At 45.9% G+C, this 25662-nt stretch overlaps 1 protein-coding gene across 3 annotated transcripts in view; it reads right to left on the bottom strand.

Moving 5' to 3' along the window:
* SARAF (store-operated calcium entry associated regulatory factor) overlaps positions 1–25662 on the bottom strand; it is a 258605-nt gene that overhangs the window by 62340 nt on the left and 170603 nt on the right. For all 3 annotated transcript variants that reach the window (XM_069626165.1, XM_069626166.1, XM_069626167.1), the window contains exon 4: positions 6700–6847. In XM_069626165.1, the coding sequence (XP_069482266.1) occupies positions 6700–6847 (148 nt within the window). The remainder of the gene's footprint in view (positions 1–6699; positions 6848–25662) is intronic.

The following is a 25662-nucleotide window of genomic DNA, read 5'->3' as shown; positions in this document are numbered from 1 at the left end:
GCCTTGGTCATCGATAGCCCCTTCGTCACACTCAGCGGCTGTGGCAGCGGGGGAATTACAATTTCAGCATGTGATATACAGTAGGCCGCAGGAGTTTACAGGCCGTACAGGCCTCCTCGTTGTGGTCGAGGGGAAAACAATTGTTGCACTGACAGTGCTGGTCTTTCCACAGGTATTGCAATTACAGGAAGGACAAAATCTAAATGGAGTCCTGTCCATAGTGCAGGATCCTGTTAACGATGACAAAACAAAGGGAACAAAGAGGGAGGAAAAGGAAAGGCATTCTTGAAAAGAATAGGACCACCCCAGTCCCACTCTCCCTACTGTAAGGTCCGGCCAGAAGGCCCAGCCACGTGGTCAGCAGCGCCATCCCGATTAACAGCCGTCGAAATTCCATCATCAGCAGTCTTCGGCGGTGGCACAGGAATCAGCCGTCGAAGGGAGTGACAATAAGAATAAACTACCAAAGGTCGAGAAATATGACAAAGCAAAGTTTTATGAAGAGCTCTGCATTAGGGTGACCAGATAGCTGGGTGGAAAAAAATAATCTGCGGGACCTCGACGCGTGAGGGATTTTGGGTACACTAAACGTCACGTTAGGGATAGTGTTACAGGCACGCCCATGTCGACGTCCCCTTTTGATTATCGAAAGACAAGATACAATACTCTGCGGTTACCACTGGATGTCGGATTATATGCACAGCATGTGATTCTAAGCAGATCAACAAGCATCAGAAATTGGCTTCCGTGTTGATGAGTACAATAGGGCGCCAAGACCCGCAGCTGGTGCGGTCCGTCACTGATTTGGGGAAGAGAACCATCTTGTGCCGAAAGGGTCTGCAAGGATGTGGACGCGATATACTCCCGCTGCAGCCTCTGTTCGGGGTGACCCCATGCATAAAGAGCCGAATAGTAGGCGTGGATCTGTGCGGCTATGTGTTCTGTGGCAGTAACCCTATTGCCAGGTGTGACTTCAATCATCTGTTTAGTTAGGGCCACGTTTTTTGCTTTAGCTGTCTGGCCAGGAGTTTGTCCGCCTTGATGTAGTACCTTTGTTTTAAAAAATAGCAGACTTCTTTCGGCTAGTTTCATGTGGAGGTGGTCAAGCTTCCCCTTAGCGCATCTGTATTGCCTGCGCAGTTCTGGGGCAGGGTCTCTCCATTCTGTGCAGGATCTGCTTTACCTCCGCTTCGAGCTCTGATTCCAGTCTCCTCTTAAGCCGTGCCCTATGTACTTCGGCTGTGATAAGCCCCCCACCCCATTGTTGCCTTAAACGCGTCTCACACTACACCCTCTGAGGTATCCTCCCCTGATTTATTTAAAAAAAATTCTACTATTTTGCCTTCCAGAGATTCACAGGTGGGCTGATGAAGAAGGAAGGCCTTTGGGAAAGACCAATTCCATAGCCCGGATTGCTGTGTGGGTATATTAAAAGTGAAGGTAATCGGGGCATGGTCGGAGATGGTTATAGTATGGGTATCTATTGTTCCAAATGTCCCTATGTGTGTGGCCGAGGACCAACCATATTCAATTCTAGAGAACGATTTGCGCAGATGTGAGTAGTGTGTATATGAGATTTCTTCACCTCTTCGAGAGGTCCGGACATCCCTGAGGGTCAGCGAAGCTGGAGGTTGGGTGTATTTTGTCACCGAGTTCCTATCCCTAACTGGGTCCCAGGCGATGTTCAAAACCCCCAGGAGAATTATGTCCCCCACGCAGAAGTGTTCAAGTTTAGATATAACCATTTTCAAGAACCCCTCTTGGCCTATGTTCGGGGCATAGATTGAGGCCACTGAGCGGGAGCGGGCAGAGTTTTAAGAGGAGAAACAGGTAACGGCCTGCTGTGTCAGCAAGAGACTTCAGAATAGACACTGGTGTATCCTGTTTAAATGGAATAAATACTTCTGCCTTCTTGCCCCCTGCATTAGCCGGTGGGATCTTGGGGTATTGCCCTAGCTTCAGCTTGTGTTTGTCCTGCCTCCTAATATGGGTCTCCTGAAGAGCCACTAGATCCGGCTTGTATTTAGAGAGGAGACCCTCCAGTTTCAGTCTTTTGGGTGGGGTATTTAAACCCTGAATATTAAGTGTCAGGCATTGGAATGTGTTTCTGTCGTGGAGTGACGTACGCCGATGTCCGCCCACTTGCGAGGTGGTACATAACCTGTGGGTGACTTGTGTGCTGCAGTCCAACCCCCTTGATTGACCCTCCCCCTTCACTGCCCCTCTTGGCCGAGCCCCCGGGTCTGATTTACGCAGGCCCACTCTGTGGACCCTGTCCACTCAGACCTCTGTTGCGGTCTCCTCTTCCAGGAGGTCCACGAAGATATTGTGAACCACTAGTTTTAAATCTTTGTCATGAACGTCTTCAGGCAAGGATTTTTCTAGATCCTCAGTCTGTAGTTCGAGGTTGTACGTTGTGTTCGCCAGTTGCTCCAACAGCACCTTTGACTTCCTAGCATCATCTGCCAACTCCTGGTGTGCCCTTTCATTAGTGTCCAGCCTCTTCTCAATGTTTCTGACATACGTTTTCATTTCCTGTTGGGCAGCTGCCAGGTCCATCCTCATTTTGTTCATTTGCTTTTGGACAGTGTTGGCGATCTTGTCACCAGATTCCATGAAGAACTGCTTTAGGACCACATGGGTAACTGCTTGGTCTTGTGTTTCGGGTTGTAGGGGGGCCCTCACTGTCGGACTACTCCTGCACTGACCCAAATGGTGGCGGGGAGGCCGATCCTCGCCCCCACATCCGCTGGATTCTGCCCTCCTGGGCTTTCTTTGTGCCTTTTGCGGTTGGAGGGGGGGTCTCTCCCCCTGGATTTTGAGGGGGGAGGCATGCCTTTTTTAGACATGGCACAACCTAATGTTGCTCTGTTTTTCCCAGACCCTCAGTGCCGATGGGGGGGCGCAAGCCAGAGCCTCTGGAGAGCTGGTGAGGCTTCCGTGGGTCTCTCAATGAGGTTATACACCCGTCTCCGCTACTTTTGAACTTCTTGTCCCCCTGTCAGTTTGGGGCAAGCTGTGTCCTGGTGGCTCCCTGCTATGTATAAGTGTGGACACCGATGAGCGTATCTCTGCGCTGGGTGGGGAGTAGGTAGTGCGGCACCCAAGCTGGGAGCCTGTTGCTGAGTCTTCTATGCACGGCCGGTCCATGCTCCCTCATTATAGCTCTCCTTGCCTTACCCGGCCATTGCTGCGTGTCAGTCTGTGTCCCTCCTGCGCTTGCAGAGTGGTGTGCTTTGCGTCCCTCTCGAGTTCCTCCAGCACCTGAGCCCCACCACCTCCCGGCCACACTCATTGCTTTGCTCCTCCACGCTGGGGAGTTGCAGGGGGGCTGGGTGAGCGCCGTAACAGTCCCTGCACAGTCTGGCCGGTGTGTCTCCCTGTGGTCCGCCCGCACGTTAAGTGTAGCGGGGGTTGCTCTACGCAGGCCTCTCCTCTGGTATTCGCCTCCCAGCGAGTTACGATTGCCTCTGGATTTCTGGTCTGTAGACACTGCACCTAACAACCCTCCATGCGTGGGCATTTCTGTACACCATAGATTGCTTGGGGAGGGGTCAATCTGCTGAGGGATTACCCTCTAGTCGGCCTCACGGTTCGGGAGCCCATTGGTCATGGTGCACGCCTTACGGCCGCCATCTTGGAATTCTAAAAAGGTACTATTAATACCTTTTGTATTCCTTCTGTTGGCCACTTCTTACTCTTTTCAACTTCATCTCATCATACTCTATTTTCTCAATTATCCCAAAAGTCTATTACTTTGTTCTATCAAATCTTTGTTATTTATAAAAGAACTAATTTACTCTATTAGTTACAAGCTTCCACCTTTGGATAGTTTGGCCACTTCTAATCTCGATGTAGCGGTTCAAACTGTATTAATTTTATCTTCTTTTGACTGTGTCCTTCTCCCTTTGTTCCTGAAGGGAACCTACCCTGTCCATGGTTTTCTGTCCCTCTCCGACATCTTATAGTTATCCTTTCTCAAGTTGAACATAGATGGAAAATAAATCCCTCGATCATTTCACCTATCTGCTTGATTTACATCTTCTGCATTTAGAGATGCTAACGCTCATTACTTACAATCCTTTATTTTGTACTCAATGTACTTTTGCTTGTCCTCTTTCGTCTTAATTGAACAAGTTGCTGGCTACTTGTAGTGTGAATCAGTCTCATGCTCCTTCCAGAACCTCTGAAGATTTTGCTTTGTTTTACATTTCTAAAGTTAATATTGTATGGTTGTCACTTAATGTGGTTGAGCTCATTCAGGCTAAAATACACCCAATATCTGCAGGGGCCACAGAGGGGCTTGCTCTGTGGCTGCTGGGGCACAAGGGCTTCATGTGCGCTCTGCGGGCACCAGGAGATTACAGTTCCCATGAGGCAATGGGGACCATGGGTGTGCACGCATGCGCACAAGCAAAACTGCCTATAAAGCCCCTCCCCAGCCCAAGCTGCTTCTTGGTGATTTTGGTGTCTGGCACGGGCCAGAGGAGTGTGGGCATGACCACTAATGAAGGCAGAAGGACGGTGAGCGTGCATAAACAGGGAACCGGAGGAGGCATCAGGAAAATTCCCTTGTGGTGCTCGAGGTCGCACCGCGGGTTCGACCTGCACAAGGCTTGATCTTCAGAGCCTGGGGAAGAGGCAGCCAGGCCCCTCAGGCCTCAGTTAAGTGCTCCACATTTGTGTCATGGTGTGTGTGTGGGGAGGACACGTGGGGGAAGGACTACGGCCGGAATACAGACTCTGTCAAACTTTTGAGTTAAACAGGAACGTTTCATCTGACATACGAAACGTTCCTTTCTTTGTTGCTCAGCAAGTCAAAGTAACGTTCTAAGTAGCGGATGTGTTCAGAACAGGGGCTATGAACACTGCAATGTTTGTTGTGTGCTGCAACAGTACTTCTTTGCTTAATGCTTTGCTCTACCATGTTTTCTTGTGTTCAGGAAGCGCTTCAGAACTAAGAGTACGCTCTTGTCTCTTGTATGTGTGCTCATTTACTGCTTATGTAGAAGCTTTTCCAGGTCTTCCTGGTGAGATGTTGCTTGTTTAGTTGCTTGCCAGTTATGTCATGACTCAATGTATGTTTGCTTCTTCTTGTGAGCATAGTCCTAATCAAGGAGTGTGCTCAAGCTGATCAAGGGAGTGAACGCTGGTATTAGTACCTTTACTTACTTCTTCATTACTCATCCACTATGCAAGATCCTTACCCTCTTTCCGGTTACCCTAAACACCCCTTCCCTATCCACAATTTCTCCCTAACCCTCTCCCCCCCGCCCCATTAGCTGCATCGAGGTAACCTGTTATACTAAATTCAGGAGCCTGTGCCAAACAAGGCGGGAGGGGTCAACTGCATTTGGCTTCCGTGGTCAGGTAGGAGTTGTGAGATACTCTAAGGGTGTGACAATATCCCTGCTGTTTGTTCTTTCTCATTGATACGATATATTTTCACTCATTGGGCAATCTAAAACATAACCAGGTCCACTGAATCCATTACCTGCTCCCCTAACTAAGTTTATTTTTCCATCTATGTTGTACCATTCAAATTCTCTTTTTAATTATGTGCTGAGGAAAGGGAAAAACATCTTCTAGGCTTTTACTATTGTGTGCTCGTCAAGGACTGGTGTTGGGCCCTCTGCTTTTCACCCTTTATAAAATTCCTGTGACTTTTTCAATTTCGGACTTTGGTTTCTTAGCATATTTCTATGAAGATAATACACAGATCTTTTTTTCTTTTCCTACTTTACTACCAAGCTTTATCCATGCTTATTTGACTGTGTACCGCCATCAACTCATGGATAGCCTTTCACTTTCTTTGTTTGAAACCAAAAAATAAAATCTCCTGTGCCCATCCCTTAGACCACTTCTTTTTCTCAGTTAGTACTTCAGATTTCAAAATCTGCTAAAAATGTAGGTTTTGTTTTCAATACTTTTTTTGGTCATGACCAAATCATAACAATGCATGGATATCGATACCAAATCCATAATATATTTTCTGCAACTAAACTTTTAGTGCAATTGCTAGCCCTTTCTCGGCTCAACTATTGCTGTTCTCTATAGGTTGGATTACCATGCTATACAATTATGCCTCTTCCATCTATTTCATACTCTGCGGTTCATATTCATTTCTGTTTAAGGTTCTCCTCTCCCACATTCCTTATTTAACTCAGCTTCACTGGCGTACTATTCTGGCTTGTTTTGATTAACATTTTTAAACATGTTAAACTTTAGTTCCTTCTCATTTCTGTGGGCTTGCCTTTCTATCATCCTACATTTTCTCTTTTATTCAATCTTCTTCTCAGTTTTTAACTTTCTCCTCAACGTCCCTCCTGTGCTTCTAGATTTCATCACTTTTAATTATTAGTGCCAAAAAATGTGGCTTATCTGCCCCTTGGGATTCATTCTTCTCGTGCACTGTCCTTGCTTAAGAAGCATCTTAAAGATCACTTATTATTCACTGGAATTGGATTTTGTTGCCTTACATGATCTGGATTGCACTTGTCATGATTTTGGTATGTCATTTAATTCATTCATTAATATTGTTCGGTTTGCTTTTGTAAATCGAAAGGGCTTTGGATGAAGGCGATCTATAACAAACTTTAAATAAAAGAAAAAAAATATAGGAATGGGAAATGCAGGACAGAAACAATGAACAGGAGAGAGAATACATTTTGAGAAAGTCTGCAAAGACACAACTCTTACCTTCGATTGCCAAATAAATATCCTAGCACTCCTCCAGTTCCAAGTCCAGTCCAAAATCCAGGACCTGAATTCGCATTAGGAGCATGGGTTCTGAAAGCATTCCCAAAAGTAGAACTGCTGCCGAAACCTCCAAAGCCAGACGATGCACCTAGATGCAAACAGGTAGATTAAAAAAAAAAAAAAAAAAATTAACACCCACCCTGAATGCTCAAAAGACATTTCCTGCTTGCATTGGATTCATTTATAGCTTCCAGCTGTCCCATTTCTGAAACATATTGAAACCTTCCACTACCAGTGGCTGAATTAGCGAGTCAAGCAGCTGAATGGTACAGAAACTAATACACAATATTAGAAATGTGGCAGCCCAGGGTTTCTACTAATCAGACATGTATGCTCATGTGCCTCTATTTCTACACAGGTCCCATACAGTATTTATGGGGTGGTGGATGGTGGCTTGGGTGGTTGGCTCTAGGTCCCGTTGCCCTTGTTATTGCTGATTACTTATTGTGTTTGTCTAAAAAATGGCTAATAAAAAAAGTTTTAAAAAAAATGTGGGAGTCCTTGTATCGACTAAACAGTTGCTAAAATGAATCCATATAATTGTTTCAATTTATTAACCACGACTACAGTCAGGTCTGAAGCTTTGAGAATTGCACGTCAGGGAGGTGGTGAATGGGGCCTTTTCTGCTGCAAGGTTTTAAGTCTGAAACCAAGAAAGTCTCTGCATTTTTTTTTATATCAAATTTACTTCTGTCCTCTGAGATTTTTGTTGAAAATAGACAACCTGTTATTGTATAACATATTTCCAGTTCTTTCAGAAAATGGAATTGGTTAGTGTCTTATGTGAGGCCGTCAAGAAACAAGAACAGAGGAGTTGCTATTTTGGGCAATTTGCCCGTTAGAGATTTCAATGCGGGGGAGGACCATATAGGAACTAGTGTAAGATTCTATAACAAAACAGGAAAAAGATAAATAAATAGTGTCAGGGTCAGTCCAACTCACAATATTGTTCTACAGTTACTCAGGTTTCTGGCCCTGTTCTTGGAATGCCTTTGCCTTACGTTTAATGAGTTCCTAAAGAAATGGCCAAACAAAAGTCTAAACCTTTATTTTATTTTCTAGGGTTAGCCTGGGAACCAACATGACTCCCAGACAGAAAATCCTACCGTTCTGCACAGCACAAAAGTACATAAGGGCTAGCGTTCTTATTTCTCACCCACCTAAAGAACTTGCAGTTTTAATAAGGGGTCTTCTTTTATATTGTACTCCTCTTTCTCAGGTCTGATCATCATACCTTAAGGCTTTCAGGAGGCATTTCCTCGGGCCGGTCTTGTGTTCCTAGAGGTATATCATTTTCTCTCTATCTTGCTGACAGGCAGCAAGGTTCTTCTAGTTTCTCAAGAGGTCTACAGAATTATTCTCCTCTGTATTCTTTCAATGTCTTCCTTTGCAGATCTTTTATAAAGTTTCTGATAGTCTTTCCAAGAACCGGTCTTCAGGTTATCTGTGTGTATTTTCCCCCCAGTCCTTGAGATTTAATGGGGTTTCTAGGAGCAAGTTCTCTGAATTTCCCCCTAGGTCTGTCCATCAGAGCTTGGATTTCTTTTTTTTTGCTGGGTTGGGGATATCCTGAGACATTTCTCTGGGCTTCTCAGCCAGTCGGTCCCTGGGAATCTGTGATTCTGTGAATACTCTTGGTTCTCTTTGGCCCCCTCTTTGGGTTTTTTAGCTGATCAGGCATGCAGACCTTAGGAATTCCACAAATGTCGGGCAGCGGTGGCTGTATGATATTTTTATTGTGGTTTCCCTGTAGGTCTGTATCTCAATTCCTCGGATTCTCTGGACAGCTCTGAGTACTTTCTTGTGGTTTTTCGCTATAGGTCTGTCCCCTCATACCTGGGGACTCTGCGTTCTGAATGAGTCTCTTGAATTGCTCATGGTTTCGCTTTAGGTCTGTCCCTCAGAACTTGGAATTGTCTGGCCTTCGCCGACCAAATTCAGGGCTCTTTTCAGGCAGACTATGTTTAAGGCCCTCCTGCCATGAGTCAACTCTCCCTCTCTCCCTGGAGAGGATATAATTGGAAGAGTTTCTATTTGTATTGGAGTATTTCGCGCTCGTGACGGACTGAACTTTATAGCGGTGCAGCTGGAACAAAATTCCGACAACACAGAAGATGAGCCCAAAACAGTATCAGCAGCAGGATCAGCAACTATGATGAGGTATTACCCATCATCTGAACAGAAACGTCTTGAGTGCTTTGCGGAATTGATAGTGTTTCAAGGGTCCTATTTTCTCTAGGGATGGTATTCCACTATTTTGGACCAAAAACAGCAACTCTTCTGTCTCCCCTTGAAGTGCATACTGAGAAGGGAACAGTCAGGAGTAGACTATCGCTAGATCATAGGCATCTAGACAGTTGATAGCAGCGGATCTCGTCTCTCAAATAGGGTGGGGCCAGTCCGTTCCAGCATTTAAACATAAGGCACACCACCTTAAATTTAATGTGCTCTTCCACTGCTGGCCAATGTAGTGCACAGCAAGATGGAGAGACATGGGCTGTTTTACCCAGCCGGAAAACCAGTCGGATGGCTGCATTATGGGTTTTTTTAAGCCTCTGAACTTGTTTAGCCAGAATGCCCATCAGCTGACTCTTGCAATACTCGAGGTGGGCATTAGAGCACAACCACTGAAGCATTATCTTCGAGTTGACTTGAAGGTCCCCCCCCTGAAAAAGAGGGTTCTCTGTTGCTTCTCTCCGGGTTTCTGCTTCTCTGTGCGACATTCTACCCCTGCCTGGTGTACGCAGAGTGCTTGGCCCAATTTGTGCAGCATGGGGGCTATGTTTTCACAATTAGTATTCACTGATCTGAACAAGGGAGCATCATTCAGCACATCTGCTTGCGGTCTACTGAACCTCCTTTTTGATCTCCCAAGTCTTTTTTAGGGCCCATGGCGAGGGTGGTCTTGGTAATTCTTGCAGCTATTGGTTGGCTCGAAGATTAGGACTATCATTGATACTGCTAGTTTTGGAACCTTGCAAGCTGTACAACGGCATCAGCAGCAGCTTGGCATTTGCTTGGGCATGGGCCAGTTCCGCTGCATCGCATAGGAAAGTTGCAGTGGTAAGTGCAAGGGGTTGTGGCACGTTGTTCACGCGTTATACCCGTTTCATCCTGCAGCAATAGTTGGTCCCTTGACCTCTTACTGGGTGCTTGTAGTGTTCCTGTCTGAATGGTGAACATCCCAGAGATCTTACTGGTTTGACCAGCTGTTCAGGCATCCTACTATAGAGAAACAATCTCTGAGGGAGTCTGGAGCCCAGGGGACCCCCTCTGACCACTCATTATGAGACACATTGGGTAGCGGCTGGACCAGCCCAATCCCCCAGGACTCGGCCTCCGGGCCCTCACAAAACAGGATGGGGAGTAGGTCCAAATTACCAGAGTTATTAAGTGGCTTTCTTTTAGCATGACCCATAAGTTGAAGAACCGATAATTTAGAAAACGAAAATAATACAGAATGCATTCATTGATATACATGGCATGCAACTATAGTTGATGCACTAGGATTGGTATAGCATCACTATGCCACCTTAAAGACTCCCTAATTTCTTCCCATCATGGGGACTGCCCCATTATTCAGGTACAGAAGTCCTTTAATAGTAAGAAAAGTCATGCCACACTGAAAGATTTAATAAATCATTGATAGGGTACGGTACACAGTTAAACTGAGACCTTTTTGTTGGGCTTTTATTGTCAATCTGCACTAACTTCCTTGTAATCGAATAGCAGATATTTGTATATTGAGAGATAGACAAATTCCACTTTTTTCGGGACCATATTTCTCTGTGTCATAAAGCGAGTCCACAAGGAAAGACATTCCAATTATACCAAAAACAAATCAGGATAAATTGTGAACAGGTTAGTAGCGTACATACTGAATGACTTACATAGCTAAGGGACTCAAACTCAAGATTGCATTTGGAATTTAACAGTTATTCATGCAACCATAAATAAGATGTAGATAAACGATGTCCTTTCTTTCAAAATAATGATTGATGGTTCGCACGGAGGAAGACCGGAGAGGGAGGGAAAACGGAATGTGCACTATACTGTGGCTGAAAAAATACTTTCACTGTAGACTTTGATGCCGGCATCTACATATACTAACATTTGTATTCCGTTCTACTATTACAGGATGCTAAAAGCAAAACATGGGAGTGCTCAGTAATATATTGAAAAATATAGTAGGCTGAGGGGCCATCTCAAACATGAGTTATTCATGTCCCATTTAAATCTTTCATGCAAACAAGCCAACTATATTTGGTCAAAGTAAAGAATGTGAGGTTTTCCCATAGGTTAAAAATTATAAATTGATTCCAAAATGGCAGCTGGCGGAGGACGACGTGCATGAGCGTCTCTCCCCACAGGGCTGCAATAGCAGCAGGCAATAAAGCAATGTGGCGATGGACTTTGGCGACTCCCCTCCACACAAAAAACTGAACATTAAACCGAGGGATCGGTATGGAGTAGCGTGATCGCGCCAAGAGATACCCAGCTCCAGCAAATGGGAGTAAAAAGCAGGTCCAGCTATAAGGAACTGTGCAGCACACCGAGACGCGGCACCCCGACGGAGTGAAAGAGACAAGCCCGGGCCGGAGTGAGGTAAACGAGCGGGAAGCAGGTGCACACGATGACGAATCGGGCCCAGGGGGAGCAAAGAGCAGATTCAGGCAAAAAACAGGGGGGAAACATTGGAGGAGCACCCCACGTGCCCATGTACAAAGCACTCAGAGGTGGGAAAGTACCCGGAGTGAAACCCCAACAAGGCCCGGGGGATCATAAGACCAGTAGGCCGAGCGGGAGCAGATGGGAACCCCGCCCTATAGCACGGCGATACAACAGGAAGGACAAAGTCACACAGTCCAGTGAAAAGAAGAAAGAGATCATGGACCATGCAAAGAAAACAAGGCCACAAAACAAAAACATGTGGCAACTAGGAAGGGGTCGAAGCAACGGCGGAGAGTCCGCCCCCAAAGAAGCAGGTTGGAGAAACCAGGAAGGAGATGAAAGTGACCTGAAGGACTAAGCGCCAAAAGACGCTGGTGAAATATACAACAATAACTAGTGCCTCCTAGAAACGGCAAAGAGGCGAGCGGAACTGTAAGAGGGGGAAGCTGCGGGGGGAAACCCTGGCTCCAGTACAGCATTGGGACACAAGATCACGCAGCAGGGGAACATTGGGGAGAACTCCAGCTGGGCCTATATGTCCAAAATAAAGGGGAAGGCAGCGTCTGCAACCCAACAGACCCCACAGACCAGACAAGTGACAGGCATTAAACAGTTGTGGAGCTCGGATAAGACATTGCACTCCAGTAGTGGGGGAACAAGTCAGAGTCCACTGATGCTGGGGATCAGAGAAGAAGGAGCAATGCTGTTATGTAAAGAGGACCTGCAGAGCTGGTTTAAAGAATTCCAGGACCAATTGATGGCCTCCTTCGAAACACAATTCGACACTCTGAAAGGACAAATGAAGCAGTCGCTACATGAACTGAGAATAGATGTAGCAAATCTAGAAGAAAGAACAGACATTGGAAAAGGTTGTGCAAAACACGGAAACATGAAAACATGCAAACACGCAAATGAACGAAACCTTGGAGCACCTCTCGCGCATATTTTAGGGATTCTGTTCTTTCCTGGTTCTCTTCTCATCTGTCTAATAGAACGTTTTCCGTCTCCTGGGCTGGCAAGACCTCTTCGCCTTTTCCCCTCGAGCACAGAGTTCCACAAGGATCAGTTCTGGGTCCTTTTCTCTTTTCTCTGTATACTTCCCAACTTGCTGCTATAATCTCTTCTTTTGGTCTTTCCCATCACTTTTACGCTGACACAACTTTACCTATCATTTTCGTTGTTCACCCTTGAAATTCATCACACTCTCACTGCCTGTCATTCTGCTATTAAATCCTGGATGGCTTTGCACTTTTTCACCCTAAATGCTGGGGAAACTGAAGTTCTATTCTTCCCTGCTAACACTCTTCCTCTCCATCCTTCACCTTCTTTTATATATCTTTTTCCCCCCTCTAACCTTTCTATTTCTTCCACAGCTCACAATCTTGGTCTCTACCTTGACTCTAATCTCTCCTTGGCCCACCATATCTCTCGTACTTCTTGTTCCTGTCGTTTTCATCTCTATAGCATTTGCAAAGTTCGTCCTTCCCTCATTTTTCAAACTACTAAACTTCTTATCTCTTCCTTAATTTTTTCTCGGCTGTTCTACAGCTCTAACACTCATTTTGGTCTTCCAAGTTCCCGTCTTGCTCCTTTAAAATCTATTTATAATGTTTGTTTGTTTACTTTGTTCTCTCTCCTATCGAGAGACTCCATATCCTCCTCACTTGCCTCTCTCGGCTGGTTACCCTTTCAATCCCAACTTAAATTTACATTTTTTTGTTTAGTCTTTAAATCTCTTTATGGGCTCGCACCGGACTATCTTGCTGTACTTCTATCTTTCTATTCTCCCTCTCGTTCTTCCTGCTGTTCTTGTCTCTTCCGACTGAACGCTCCCTGTCCTCCATGCGCTCAATCCCGCTTTTGATCTTTTCAGCTTCTTGCTCCCTTACACTGGAACGCTCTCCCACTTTCTCTCCGCTCTATCACAGTTTACTCTCTCTTCTCTTTCAGAAAAATAATCTCCTGCATTGCCCCCGATTGCTTGCTACCAGAACTGAAGAACTGATGTTTGATGCTTATTATTTTGTACCGTATCCTGTTGTGTAGCGCTTTGGATAAAGGTGCTATTTAAAATACAATAAAATACAAATATCACATAATCTCGAGGTCCAGCGTGAAGACCTGGAAAACCACTCACGGAGATCGAACATTCGGATACAAAATCTCTCAGAAATATTAGAGGACAAGAATCTGAAAGGTACTGCCCAGAAGCTCTTTGCAGACACTCTGGCACCAGACGTAGAAGATCTAGTCCCAGTGCACTGAGTACATCGAGTGGGCTCGCGAAGAACAGGGGTACCGGGCTCATGCCCAAGAGAAGTATTGGTAGCAATATTATATGGCCAGAAAGAATGGATACTGTGGAAAGCGAGGATGGCGGGGAAGGTACGAATAAATGGAGAAGTGCAGCTATATCAAGACCTCGTACAATCCACACTACAAAAAAAAAAAAGCCAGGGCCCAGTGGCGAAATTCTTGGCGATTAAGCAAATAAGGTATAAGACATGCTTTACTTACTGTAATAGCATTTCTGATGATTGTATCTGCTTAGATTCACATGCTGTGCATATAGTCCGACATCTAGTGGTAATCGCAGAGTATTGCATCTAGTCTTTCGAGGATCGAAAGGGGATGTCGACATGGGTGTGCTTGTAACACTATCGCCAATGTGACATGTAGTGTACCCAAAATCCCTCACGTGTCGAGGTCCCTCTGGTTGTCTTTTCTGCTGTGAGGGAGCTTAGGAGCATTGTGAGTGAGTACAGAGAGAGAGTAGTAAGATGTCTATGCTCCTACTCCAAGAGGTGTTGGAAGGGTGGCGCATGTGAATCTAAGCAGATACAATCATCAGAAATGCTATTACGGTAAGTAAAGAATGTCTTCTGATGCTTGTGAATCTGCTTAGAATCACTTGCCGTGCATAGACTTGTGAGCAGTACCCAGAGATGGTGGTGGGATGTGTGAAAGAACAGTAGCAAAGAGATGTCTTAGTGCCGCTTGTCCCACCTGAGACTCAGACCTAGAGTGTGTATCCAGGCAGTAGTGTTTTATATAAGGTGTGTACAGAACAAATGGACTCAAGAGGAACATTTGCAATGAATGCTATGGAAGCCCCAGTGCCCCAAGTAGAGTGCTCCAGGCTTGAAGGGCAGATCTCTCTTGGTAAGAGTGTAACACAGTGTGATGCAGTTTACGATCCACTTTGAAATCGATGATTTAGAGACAGGATCCCCTTCTCTACCAGCTGCCACTGAAATGAGAAACTGGTTTGTTTTCCTAAGTGGTTTTGTCTTTTCCAGATAGTAGATGACTGCTCTCCTCACATCAAGCGTGTGGAGACTTAGTTCCTCCACGTTAGCGGGGTTCTGGAAAAAGGTGGGTATTGATTGGTTGACATGGAACTTTGAAATACATTTTATGTGCAAATCATGAGTGCGCTGGACCACCTTATCTTTGTGAATCGTGACAAATGGGTCTAGGCTTGAAAAAGCCTGCAGTTCGCTAACTCTTCTTATTGAAGTGAGAGCCTTAAGGCTCACCTTATGCATAGGTTCAAAAGGAGTTCCCATTAGTCTAGTTAATACCACATTTAGGTCCCATCCAGGCGCTGGGTTTGAGATTGGGGTATGAAGTCTTTTAACCCCCTCCATGAAAGCCTTGACGACTGAAATTTTCCACCACAAAACCCTTTTATGAGAGGAGGTGCAAGCCGAAAGTGCAGCTAAGTGGACTTTCAAGGAATTGAAAACCAAGCCGGAATCTAGCAAGTGACTTAGATACAGGACAATATTTTATTTATTTATTTATATTGCGCCGGTAGCTCGCAAGCTTCGGGGCGTAGAGACAGGAACACGAGAGACAAGTGACGGGTAACCTACACGGAGCACAAGACAGATATAGAGGATATGGAACTGGGCCAGAAAAATGTATATGTTTTACTTAAAGATGTAAGTTTTCAATTGTTTACGGAAGCGTTGGTAGTTGGCTTCCATCCTTATCTGGCCTGGAAGGTTGTTCCAGAGGCCTGCTACGGTGACAGGGAAGGATTTGCCCATTCCGTTTTTGAGTTTGAAAGGAGCTGTCGTAATCAGTCCTTGTTCGGCTGATCTTAGCTCTCTGGAGGGCTTACATGGGATGATTTTACTTCTCATGTAAGCTGGAGCTTTGCCATATATACATCTGTGTTTGTGCGTGAGCGACTTAAATTGGACTCTTTCTTTGATTTTTTAACCAATGTAGTTCTTTCCTGGCTTCGCTAATGTGCTGGTTCCTAGGTATTTGTTTGATGATTCTTACTGCATTATTTTGCAGGACTTGGTAGCTGTGGTAACAGTTTTTGTTAGAACCCAGTGTTAACGCGTTGCCGTAATCGAGGCGAGATAGAATTGTGGCTCTTGCGATCGTGGCGCTGTTTTCCTCCGATAGATAGGGTCTGATGGCTTTCAATAAGCGGAGGTGATAGGAGCATGTTTTTTTCACATAGAGGGTTTGAGCCTCGGATCCCAGGGATGCTTCTAACATCATCCCCAAGGTTTTAACCTTGTTAAGGACTTTTATTGGAGTGTTTTTGATGGTAAAGGTGTTATATGCGGGGTGGAGCTTGGATCTGACCAAATTGGAACCAAAGACTATGAGCTTGGTTTTATTGTCATTTAGACACATCCAATTTTGGTCCATCCATTTCTCCACTGCTTTATACACTGTGTCAAGTTTTTTGTTGTCCTTTTGATGGTCTCCACTTAGTTCTATTACCAACTGAGTGTCATCAGCATAGTTGGTAAAGAACATGTTGATGTTATCAAGGGCTATACATAGAAATCTAAGGTATATGTTGAACAGGAGTGGGGACATGCTAGCGCCCTGGGGGACTCCGCATGTAATTTCTTTTTCTATTGAAAATAGATTTCCCCAATGTACTCTAGATGTTCTATTTTGTAAGAAGGACATGATCCAGCTTATTGCTTCGTCTGAGCAGTTTGTTGTTTCTTTTAGAGCTGACTTAAGTAAGTTGTGGTCTAGTAAGTCAAAAGCCGCGCTCAGATCTAGAAGTATTAGCAGTCCAGCTTTTCCCTGATCAATAATGTTAAGCATCTTAGTCTGTAGATCCAGCATGGCTGTTTCTGTGCTATGTGCTGGTCGAAATCGTGACTGTTGATGATGGAGGAGATCAGAGCTTTCTACATGTTCCTGAAGTTGTGTGGTGGCAATTTTGTCCATGATTTTAAGTATGAAATTGCAGTTAGTTATGGGCCTCAAGTTGTTTGGGTCCCTTTGGTCTAGGTTAGGTTTTTTTACAAGGGGCGTGACTGTTACCCTTTTTATGCTTTTTGGTACATTTTGATCACGGAAGGATGTGTTTATTACTTTGGTTAGAGCTGGGTCAAAAATAGCTGGATGGTCTAGGATCAGGTTGGCCGGGAGTATGTTTTCCGCGCACGTGATGGGTTTCATGGATGCTAGGGTTTTTATCATGTCATTGGTAGTGATGGGATGGAACTTGAATTGGGTCGTCTGGTGTACACGTTCCTCTGGTGTGTCTTTAGTGGAAGACTTAGAGGCTGCTTGGGATTTGGCTATGATGTCCCTAGCCTTATTAATTTTATTAAAGAATGCAATCTGTGTTGCGTCGCATTCTTCTTGGGTGGGCGAAAAGGCAGGGGTTAAGCTTTTTGGCTTATCTATGGATTTTAATATATTGAAAAGTTTGATAGTGGAGTTGGCAGCTACTGAAATCTGTTTATCGTAGTAGTTTTTCTTAGCCTCGATTATCATCCCTTTGTAAATTTTCTCGCTGGTTTTCCAGAGAGACTTATTTTCCACCGTGGGTTTTTTTCTCCATTCATTTTCCCTATTCCTTTTAAGCTTCTTCTGTTCGAGAAGTTCCTCTGTGAACCACTTTTATTTTATTTTTTTAGGTCTAGAGGTTTTGGTTTGGAGTGGAGCTTCACGGTCCACTAGTGCCTGTAAATGGCCGAGTAGGTTGAATAGGGTGATTTTGCATGTATCCTCATTTTTTCCCTCTATTTCATGAGCATCTAGGCATTGCATCAGGTGCTCTTCGTTGATGTTTTTATAGTTCTGCAGTGTTTTTTTGATAGGGAGATTGGGAAGTTTGGGCCTTTGTGCAGGGGGATAGATATGAAAGGTCACACTGCAGTGATCCGACCACATACATGGGTCAGTTTTGTAATCTTGGGATGTGAGGTTGTTGGTGACAACCCAGTCAAGTAGGTGGCCGTTGTCCATGGTGGGATCGGTATTCATCACTTGGTAGTCTATATTGTTCAGGAGTTTCTCCAATTTAATGGCCTCTCTGTCTTTCGGGTCCCCCCGCCACCGACTGAAATCTCCTAAAAGTAGAGTGGCGGTATTGGGTCCTTTGATCATATTAAGCTGGTTTGTGATTTCTTCGTTGAAGTTGGGCATAGTGACAGGTGGTCTGTACACTACAATTATGTTAAGGCTGCTATTATTGGTTTGAAGATGTTTAAGGTGGAGGATCTCTGAACCGTTACATTGTATTTTGATCGGGAACAGTTGGATGGTGTCCCTGGCGATTACGGCCACGCCACCCCCTTGTCCTGATTCCCTGTTGGTATAATATATAGTGTAGCCCTTTGGGACTGCTAGGTCACAGGTAGGACTGGCGGGTTCTTTTAGCCAGGTCTCGGTAATACACATGATATCTATTTTTTCCGCGGATATCGTGTCATGGACGCTGATGGCATGTTTGTTGAGGGAACGAGTGTTGAGGAGACAGATCTTTAGATCTGGAGGAGGTTGGAGTGGCGATTTCTTGAGGGTAGTGTTCGATGGTGTTCTTTTCTCACATCTCTTAATAGCAAGGGTTTCTGTAGAGGAGAGTCTAACATCGGGATTAGTTTGTTCAAGGATTGCGTCACAAGCTGCTTTGGCGAGCTTTGTGTTTTGGTAATTACGATTGATGTTGGCCACTATGTCAAAAGGTAGAAGCACCATGGTTTTTGATTAGCAGTGGTTTCTGGGCAGCGTACTGTGCACCGGTCGCCGTGGACGGCGAGGACCGGCGCAAGACCGGCTTGACCCTGAAGCGCCGGCGCTGAAGCGCCTGACGTTTCCCTATGAAGGGCGCTGGTGCTCCTGGGAATTGTAGTCTGTAAGCCCGCTTAGCCAATGGCAGTGGCTGATGCAGGAGTCAGTGTCGAGTTCGCCGACTATAGGTTAGAATTTTAGTGCACCGCAAAGCGGCTGCAGTTGCCAGTAATTAACACGAAGTCTCAGGGGCAAGGATCTCGTGGGCGTCCCTGCCGTGCCTGAGGACCCACAAGTAAGTACTTTCCTAAGCGTGTGAATCTTGTTGCTGTGTTCACGCTATTCAACTCAAAGCAGTCACTTAGTGAGTGAAAGCAGCACAAGGTGTTCTTTGGTTAAAGCGGCAAAAGGCAGTTCAAATAATGTTATCAAAGCACGCATTTGTTGCTTCATTCATTCAGATGGCAATACACTTGTATGTATTGGTAAGCACTCAATAGGGTTGATGCTCTTAGTACTGCACCAAACTACAAAGCGTTTACATTTGCTGGAGTAGCAGTGTCTGGTGTTTGGTTTCCACGCTTCTTTAAGTAGGTCCATGCATCTTTGAGTAAGGTGGAGGTGTCCAAACTCTACAACTTCAGGAGCCAGGCTGCTAAATTGAGAGTTTGCAGGCCTAGATGTAGACTCCCTGTTGTCTTGAGACAGCATGTTGTACGGGCATGGCAGTTTCCTCGCAGGGGAGACTGACATTGCCATCAGATGAGAAAACCAGGATTGGCTTGCCCACATCGGGCCACCAGAATCATAGTGACTTGTTCCTGGTGCATCTTGTGCACTATCTTGTTCAGTAGGGTAGTTGGGGGTGTGGGGAGGGGTAAACGTAGACACATTTCCCTGACCATGTTATCCATCGTCCATTCCCCTTGGAGCAGTTCTGCATGTACCTGGAGGCATAATCTGGGCATTGAGCGTTCCATAGAGTTGCGAACAGGTCGATCTCTGGAAAGCCCCACTCTGCGAAGACTGAGACAATGTCTGCGTGTAATCGCCATTTCGTACTCTGTGGGTAGTGGGAAGTCTCTGCTGAGCACTTCTACTAGAAGATTGAGTTCCTCTGGAACGTGTTGAGATAGGGGGAACATTTTGTGTTTGAGAGCCCACTTCCATATGTTTTCAGACATTTTGGATAGCCCTGGAGAGTGCATGCCCCCGTTTGTTCAGGTAATACATGGCCATGGTGCTGTCTGTGAGGACTAGTACTGTCCTCCCCTGCAGGTGTGTCTGAAAAGCCTTCAGGGCTTTAAACACTGCTAACAATTTCAACAGATTTATGTGATTGCATGCTACTGCTGGGGACCAAATGCTGAGCGCTGTGTGATGAAGGAGGTTAGCCCCCCTACCCCGTGAGAGATGCGTCCGTGGTGAGAGTGGCTTCTACTGCAGCAGTGAGGAAGGTTTTTCCTCGCAAGAGGTTTTCCCTCGACCACCACTACAGAGGGAGAACGAGGGCAGCTGAGACAACCACAAGATCGTCCCATTGTCCGCTGGCCTGACACCCATTGGCTGGAGAGCCACTCTTGCATAGGGTGCATGCTCAAAACATGCGGGTGGAACTAGATCAATGCAGGAGGCCATCATTCCTAAAAGTCGCATGGCTTTGCATACGGTCACCTCGTGGCAGGCTACATAGTGAGGGATCTGGAACAGCATGTTTTGAACTCTCTCGAGGGAGGGAAAGATGATGCTGTCTTTGGTCTGAATCAGAGCCCCCAGAAACTGCTTGACCTGGTTGGGGTCTAGGCTGGACTTTTTTTCGGTAATCAAGATTCCCAGATTGACGAGATCTACCGTCTTCTGGGTATTCGATAGGCATGTTCCATACAAATCCCCCGTTTTTTAGCCAGACGTTGAGGTAAGGCTAAACTGGGATGGACTGTCTGCGCAGGTGAGCCGCTACCATCGCCAGTACCTTTGTAAACACCCTTGGGGCCAAGGCAATGCCGAAGGGGAGAATCTTGAACTGATCGTGCTTGTCCTCTATCATGAACCTTAGGTTCGTTCTATGTGCTGGCAACATTGATATATGAAAGTATGCATCTTTCGTGTCCAATGTTGCCATCTCATCATTCTGAACTTTTGTGGTTTGACAAACTTGTTCGCTGGGCTCAAGTCTAGCACAGGGCACATGGTGAGATCCTTTTTAGGTAAAGTACAGGGAATAAATACCTTTGTTTACCACAACTTCTATTGCAACCTTTCCTTGAAGGATCTTGACCTCTTGTAGCAGAATTTTGAGGTATTCTGGTGAAAGATGTCTTTATGTTGGTGGATGGTATCGAGGTGGCTGGTGGAATTCGATACAATAACCGTGGGTGACGGTCTTGAGCACCTACTGGTCTGAAGTGACCCCCCCCCATGCGTGAAGGAAAGATGTTATTCGTCCCCCAACCGGGGAGGCATGGGAGGCGACCCGGAATGCAGAGTCATTTTTTCTTGGTGTGGAGTTCCAACCTCTGCCTTTGCCTGTTAGCTGACCCCTTTTAGTTGTTATTGACCTGTGGCAGTTGCACCCTGTCTGGAGGACCATGGTGCACTCCCTGTCCCATACTGGTTGTGGGGGAACGTGAGGATTGCCTGTGAAAGGAAGGAAGAGAGCTACCTCCTTGCTGTCAACAGTGTCTTTCTGTAATTTGATTCAGGGACTTAAGTCTCCCATGCTCCTTCTTGGCTGTTTCCAAGGCATTGTCAAGTGCCTTCCCAAACAGACTAGTCTCCTCCACTGGCTTGTTTATAAGGGAGGCCTGTGTCTCAGGCTTAAATCCCGAAGTTATGAGCAAGGCATGCCTCTTGAGAAGGGTACCCTGGGCCAGGACCTGCCTGCTGTTTCAGCGGCATCCAAGGTGTTCTTCAGGATATTTTGTTTGACACGTCTCCCTTCCGAGACAACTGCCAGCAGGCATGATTTTACCAGTTCTGGGACTTCTTGTAGGCCCTCCTGCAGTAAGTTCCATTGTACGTCACTATAACTTGCCAGCAGTGTGGTGTTATTGGTACTTCTAGTGGAATATGCCGCTGACGTAGTGATGCACTTTCCGAGGGCATACAGCTTTTTACAGTCCTTTTCTGGTGGTGCCTCTGCATCGACCCTCCAGCTATCTTCCTTGTAGTAGTGACTACCAGGAAGTTGGGGGTTGCAAGGCCCCGGATATACAGTGGGTTGGAAGGGGAGGGGCGGGGCGAAAAAGCTTTTCTACACTAGGGTTGACTGCTCTTGTAAGAGATGGGGACAACAATGAAGGTGCAAGGCACCTCTTAATAGAGGTGAGCAGTGGAATCACCTGACTTGTGGGTTTATTTTCCTTTAGGATGTCTTCCACGAAGTCTGTGTCCTGTACTGGCTTTTGTGTGACAATTTGAAAATGATCTGCAGCCTTCTTTAGGATTGCGTTGAAGGCCATTTTATCGTCAATGGGTGAGGCTTGAGGAGGCGAGGATCTAGACAAAGGGCGCCTCGATCTAGAGATGTAGTGGGTGAAAGCCATGGTGCTTCCTCTACCGGCTGTTCCTGACCCCCGTCTAGGCACTGATCTGGTGTCTCATCAAAAGTATTGTCTTCCCGACCACAGGGCTCCTCATAGATTTAACAAGGTTCTGATAATTCTAAAACCTTTTGCGGGGGGAAATCGACTGGAAAGTCTTTGTACTTTTGAAAGAGTAGGGCAGGAATCCTCCTCCCTAGGTCTCTTTGGGGTGATACATTTCTCAGAGAAGTCAATAAATGCTGAAAGCATGTCCAAGTAACCATCAAACCTCTCTCTGGTCCATAGGGATGAGGCAGAGGCGCCTGGAGGGTGGGGGGGCTCTTCTGGAGGACAGGAGTCCTTAGAAAGTCAAGATTACTCAGCCATAGCCCTAGAGAGGGGTAGCAACCCTTCTAAATACTCTTCTCGAAGTCTGAACGAGTCTTTAGGTTTATATGCTGCCGAAACGATGGCCGCAAGACTCTTGCGTATCTCTGGCGGGTCCGGGAGTGTTTTCTACGTGCCTTTATGCTTTGTCAAGGTCGCCGTTACCATTGAGGCTGACGCGCTCTTAGGGGGCCCGTCGGCGCACTTGTGTTGTTTGGTGTGGATGCCCTTATGGCTTGAATGCCCGGACGCATGCTGTGACAACAGTTGCGGGTAGGGCAGCCGATCATGAGGATTGGTGGGCATCGTCGAAACCTTCGACTGGCCTGATGGCATCTGTAGCTTCCTCGACGAATCAGTCGAAGGAGCTCTTGGGGTTGTGTGTTTTTCTTTTAGTGGTGCGGGTGTGCCCCCGACGCCAGATGTTGTCTCCCCATAGCAGCACCGGTGGCCTACCTGTTGGGGGGGGTAGGCACTTGGGAACCTACTGGTTCCGGGAAAAGGTCCATGGCCTCCACATCAGAGCCATGGCTGCCGCTTAAATCCTCGTCACTTGAGGCGCCCGCACTGAGGGGTGGAGGGGGGTGGGGGGGGGAGAACCACTCTCGGCCTGCATGGCATAGGCCGCCCACCGCTTCGTCCGCCGATCTTTTAGTGTCTTTGGATGAAAAAGTTGGCAAGACTTGTAGGGAGGGGAACATGGCAGAGAGGGAATGGAGGTGGGGGGGTCGGAAGTGGAAATACATGGGGTAAGGAACAGAGTTAGGGGGAGAGGGAGAGCTGGGTATCCAGATGAAGGTCTTTAAAGTGCTCACATGTAATGTAAGGGGACTTAACCCGTTAAGAGGAAAAAAGTGGAAATCTTTCAGCGGGGGAAAATATAGACATTCTTATGTATCAAAAGACAAATATACACAAACAAGACAAATGGAAACTTCGAATGAAAGGGTACTAAAATATATCAGGCAAACATGGGGAGAAGAGGGTGGAAGTGTCGATAGCACTACATGATAGGCTAGGAGCACAAGTGAAGGACACCATGCTGGACAAGGATGGGAGCTACCTTCTTCTGAATGCAACCATTGGAGGCTAAACAGTCACGCTGGTCTCGGTATACGCCCCAAATATGGGACAGGATGGGTTCTTGAGGGGAGTCCTATCGAAGCTAGAGAGCTTTGCCAAAGGGGATATATTAGCAGGGGGTCGCAACATGGCGTGGGTTCCCCTCACAGTACAGGGAATGCATGCCCCGGTGGTCGGTCAAAATCTCGAAAACAAAATCTTGAATGACAACAAGCCCGAAACAAAAATCTCGGAAAAAAAATATCGAATTTTTTATTTATTTATTTATTTATATATGTTTTTGGGGTCAGGTAAGTAAAAAAAAAAAAGGGGTAAAATAAAAAAAAAAGGGGGGTTGGGGGGGGGGAACCCCCCCATTTTGGAAAAAAACACATTGAAAAAAAAATTCGATATTTTTTTTTTCGGCCTTTTGTATTCAAGATTTTTTTTCGAGATCTTGACTATAAACCGCACGCCCCATCTACGGCACTACGACGGAAGATGGCTACACTTGCCCTCCATGATATCTGGGGGGGGGGGGGGGGCGGAAGTAAGAGGGCAGGAGCAGGGATGTACTTACTATTCGCATGTCCACTCCTCTCTGTCCAGAATAGATTACATCTGTACATCCACAGGATTACTGGGGAAAGTAAGGGACGTGGAGCTAGGATCTATCTCTATCAGATCATGCCCCATTATTGATGAGCATCTCGGTGGGAAATATGAAAGGGGACTATTGAAATGGAAGTTCCCCACAGATCTCATACATGACCCGGTCCAGGTTGAATCCATTAGAGAAAAGATTGAGCAATACTTTAGAGATAATGAAACAGAGGAAGTGCCATAGGAAATGGGTGGATTGCATTCAAGGCAGTAACAAGGGGGCACTTTATAGCGCTTAAGGCAGAGAGGGACAAACAGACATCAGTGGGAAAAGGAACTAGAGGGGAAGAGACATAGGGGGGAAATGTCAAAAAACCCAAACAACAAACTAAGGAGGGCGTTGACACGTCCAGGGTCTACTAGAGACGCTCAGAACGAAGCGTGCCAAAAAGGTTCTACTGTATCTGTGGAAGCCAATAAAGCGGATCGGCATCTGGCAAAACAGCTGAAGGAAAAGAGGGGTACCCAGATTACAGGTAATATTACCAGATGCTATATACATCAGACAACCCATCGGAAGACAAACAAGAGTAATGTCTAGCGAGACTCTCGCAGATATCTGAAGAAGAAAGGGAATGTCTGGAAGAGGAAATAGGGGAGGAAGAGGTAAAGAAAGACATTAATGATTTACCAAAAAATAAGGCCCCGGGTCCGGATGGATACCCAACAATCTTTTATAACAAATTTCGGGATATCCTAGACCCCCGTCCTCCCAAAACTATTTAACACATTTAAGATAAAGGGTGCCATCACGCCATTAATGAAAAGAAGCTAAACTGGTGGTATTTCATAAGCAGGGCAAGGACCCAATACTACCAGGATCATATCATCCAATAGCACTAATAAACCTGGATGCAAAATTATGTACAAAGATCTTGGCAGATAGGTTAACACACTTGCTGTCGAAATTAATAGGGTAAGACCAATCGGGTTTTATACCATCCAGGCACATGTTCGACAATAACTGTAGATTTTGCCACTTAGAGAAGACTGGAATAACCCAAAATCCTGCAATACTAGTGGCTTTGGAGGCAGAAAAAGCATTCAGCAGGGTTGAATGGTCCCTGTTGTTCAACATATGGAAAACACATGGGGTTTGGCACGAGATTCCTTCACATGGTGCAAGCTAACTATAACTCACCAAAAATTTGCAAAGCCCTCATTGGAATAGTCTCAGAAAAGGTAACATTGGAGCAGGGCACTAAACAAGGCTGCCCACCATCCCTGCTGCTATATGCCATCTACCTGGAACCCCTATTGATTAGAATTAGGGAGATGGGTCGGCTGACGGGAATAGAAATGGCGGGGGAGGCACAAAAGGCAATAGCATTTGCAGATGATATGCTGGGTGCTCTGTCGGACCCGGAATGTTCGTTTACAGTGTTAAGGAAGGAACTGGGAACATTTGGGGAGATATCAGGATTAAAAATAAACAGACACAAATTGGAAATACTGAACCAATTGGTAAACCCGGAAGTGATGGACAGGCTGGGGGCAAGAATGCAGCAAAAAAATGCGGAAAACTGTATAGCATACTTGGGCATAACCCTCATTAAAAAAAGATAGGGCAAATATACGGGGCAAA

The sequence above is a fragment of the Ambystoma mexicanum genome, chromosome 6p (genome assembly GCF_040938575.1).
Source record: "Ambystoma mexicanum isolate Mex_15411 chromosome 6p, UKY_AmexF1_1, whole genome shotgun sequence".
In the NCBI taxonomy this organism is placed as follows: Eukaryota; Metazoa; Chordata; class Amphibia; order Caudata; family Ambystomatidae; genus Ambystoma; species Ambystoma mexicanum.
The sequence above is the reverse complement of the archived record's forward strand: the minus strand, read 5'-3'. Positions and strand labels throughout refer to the sequence as shown.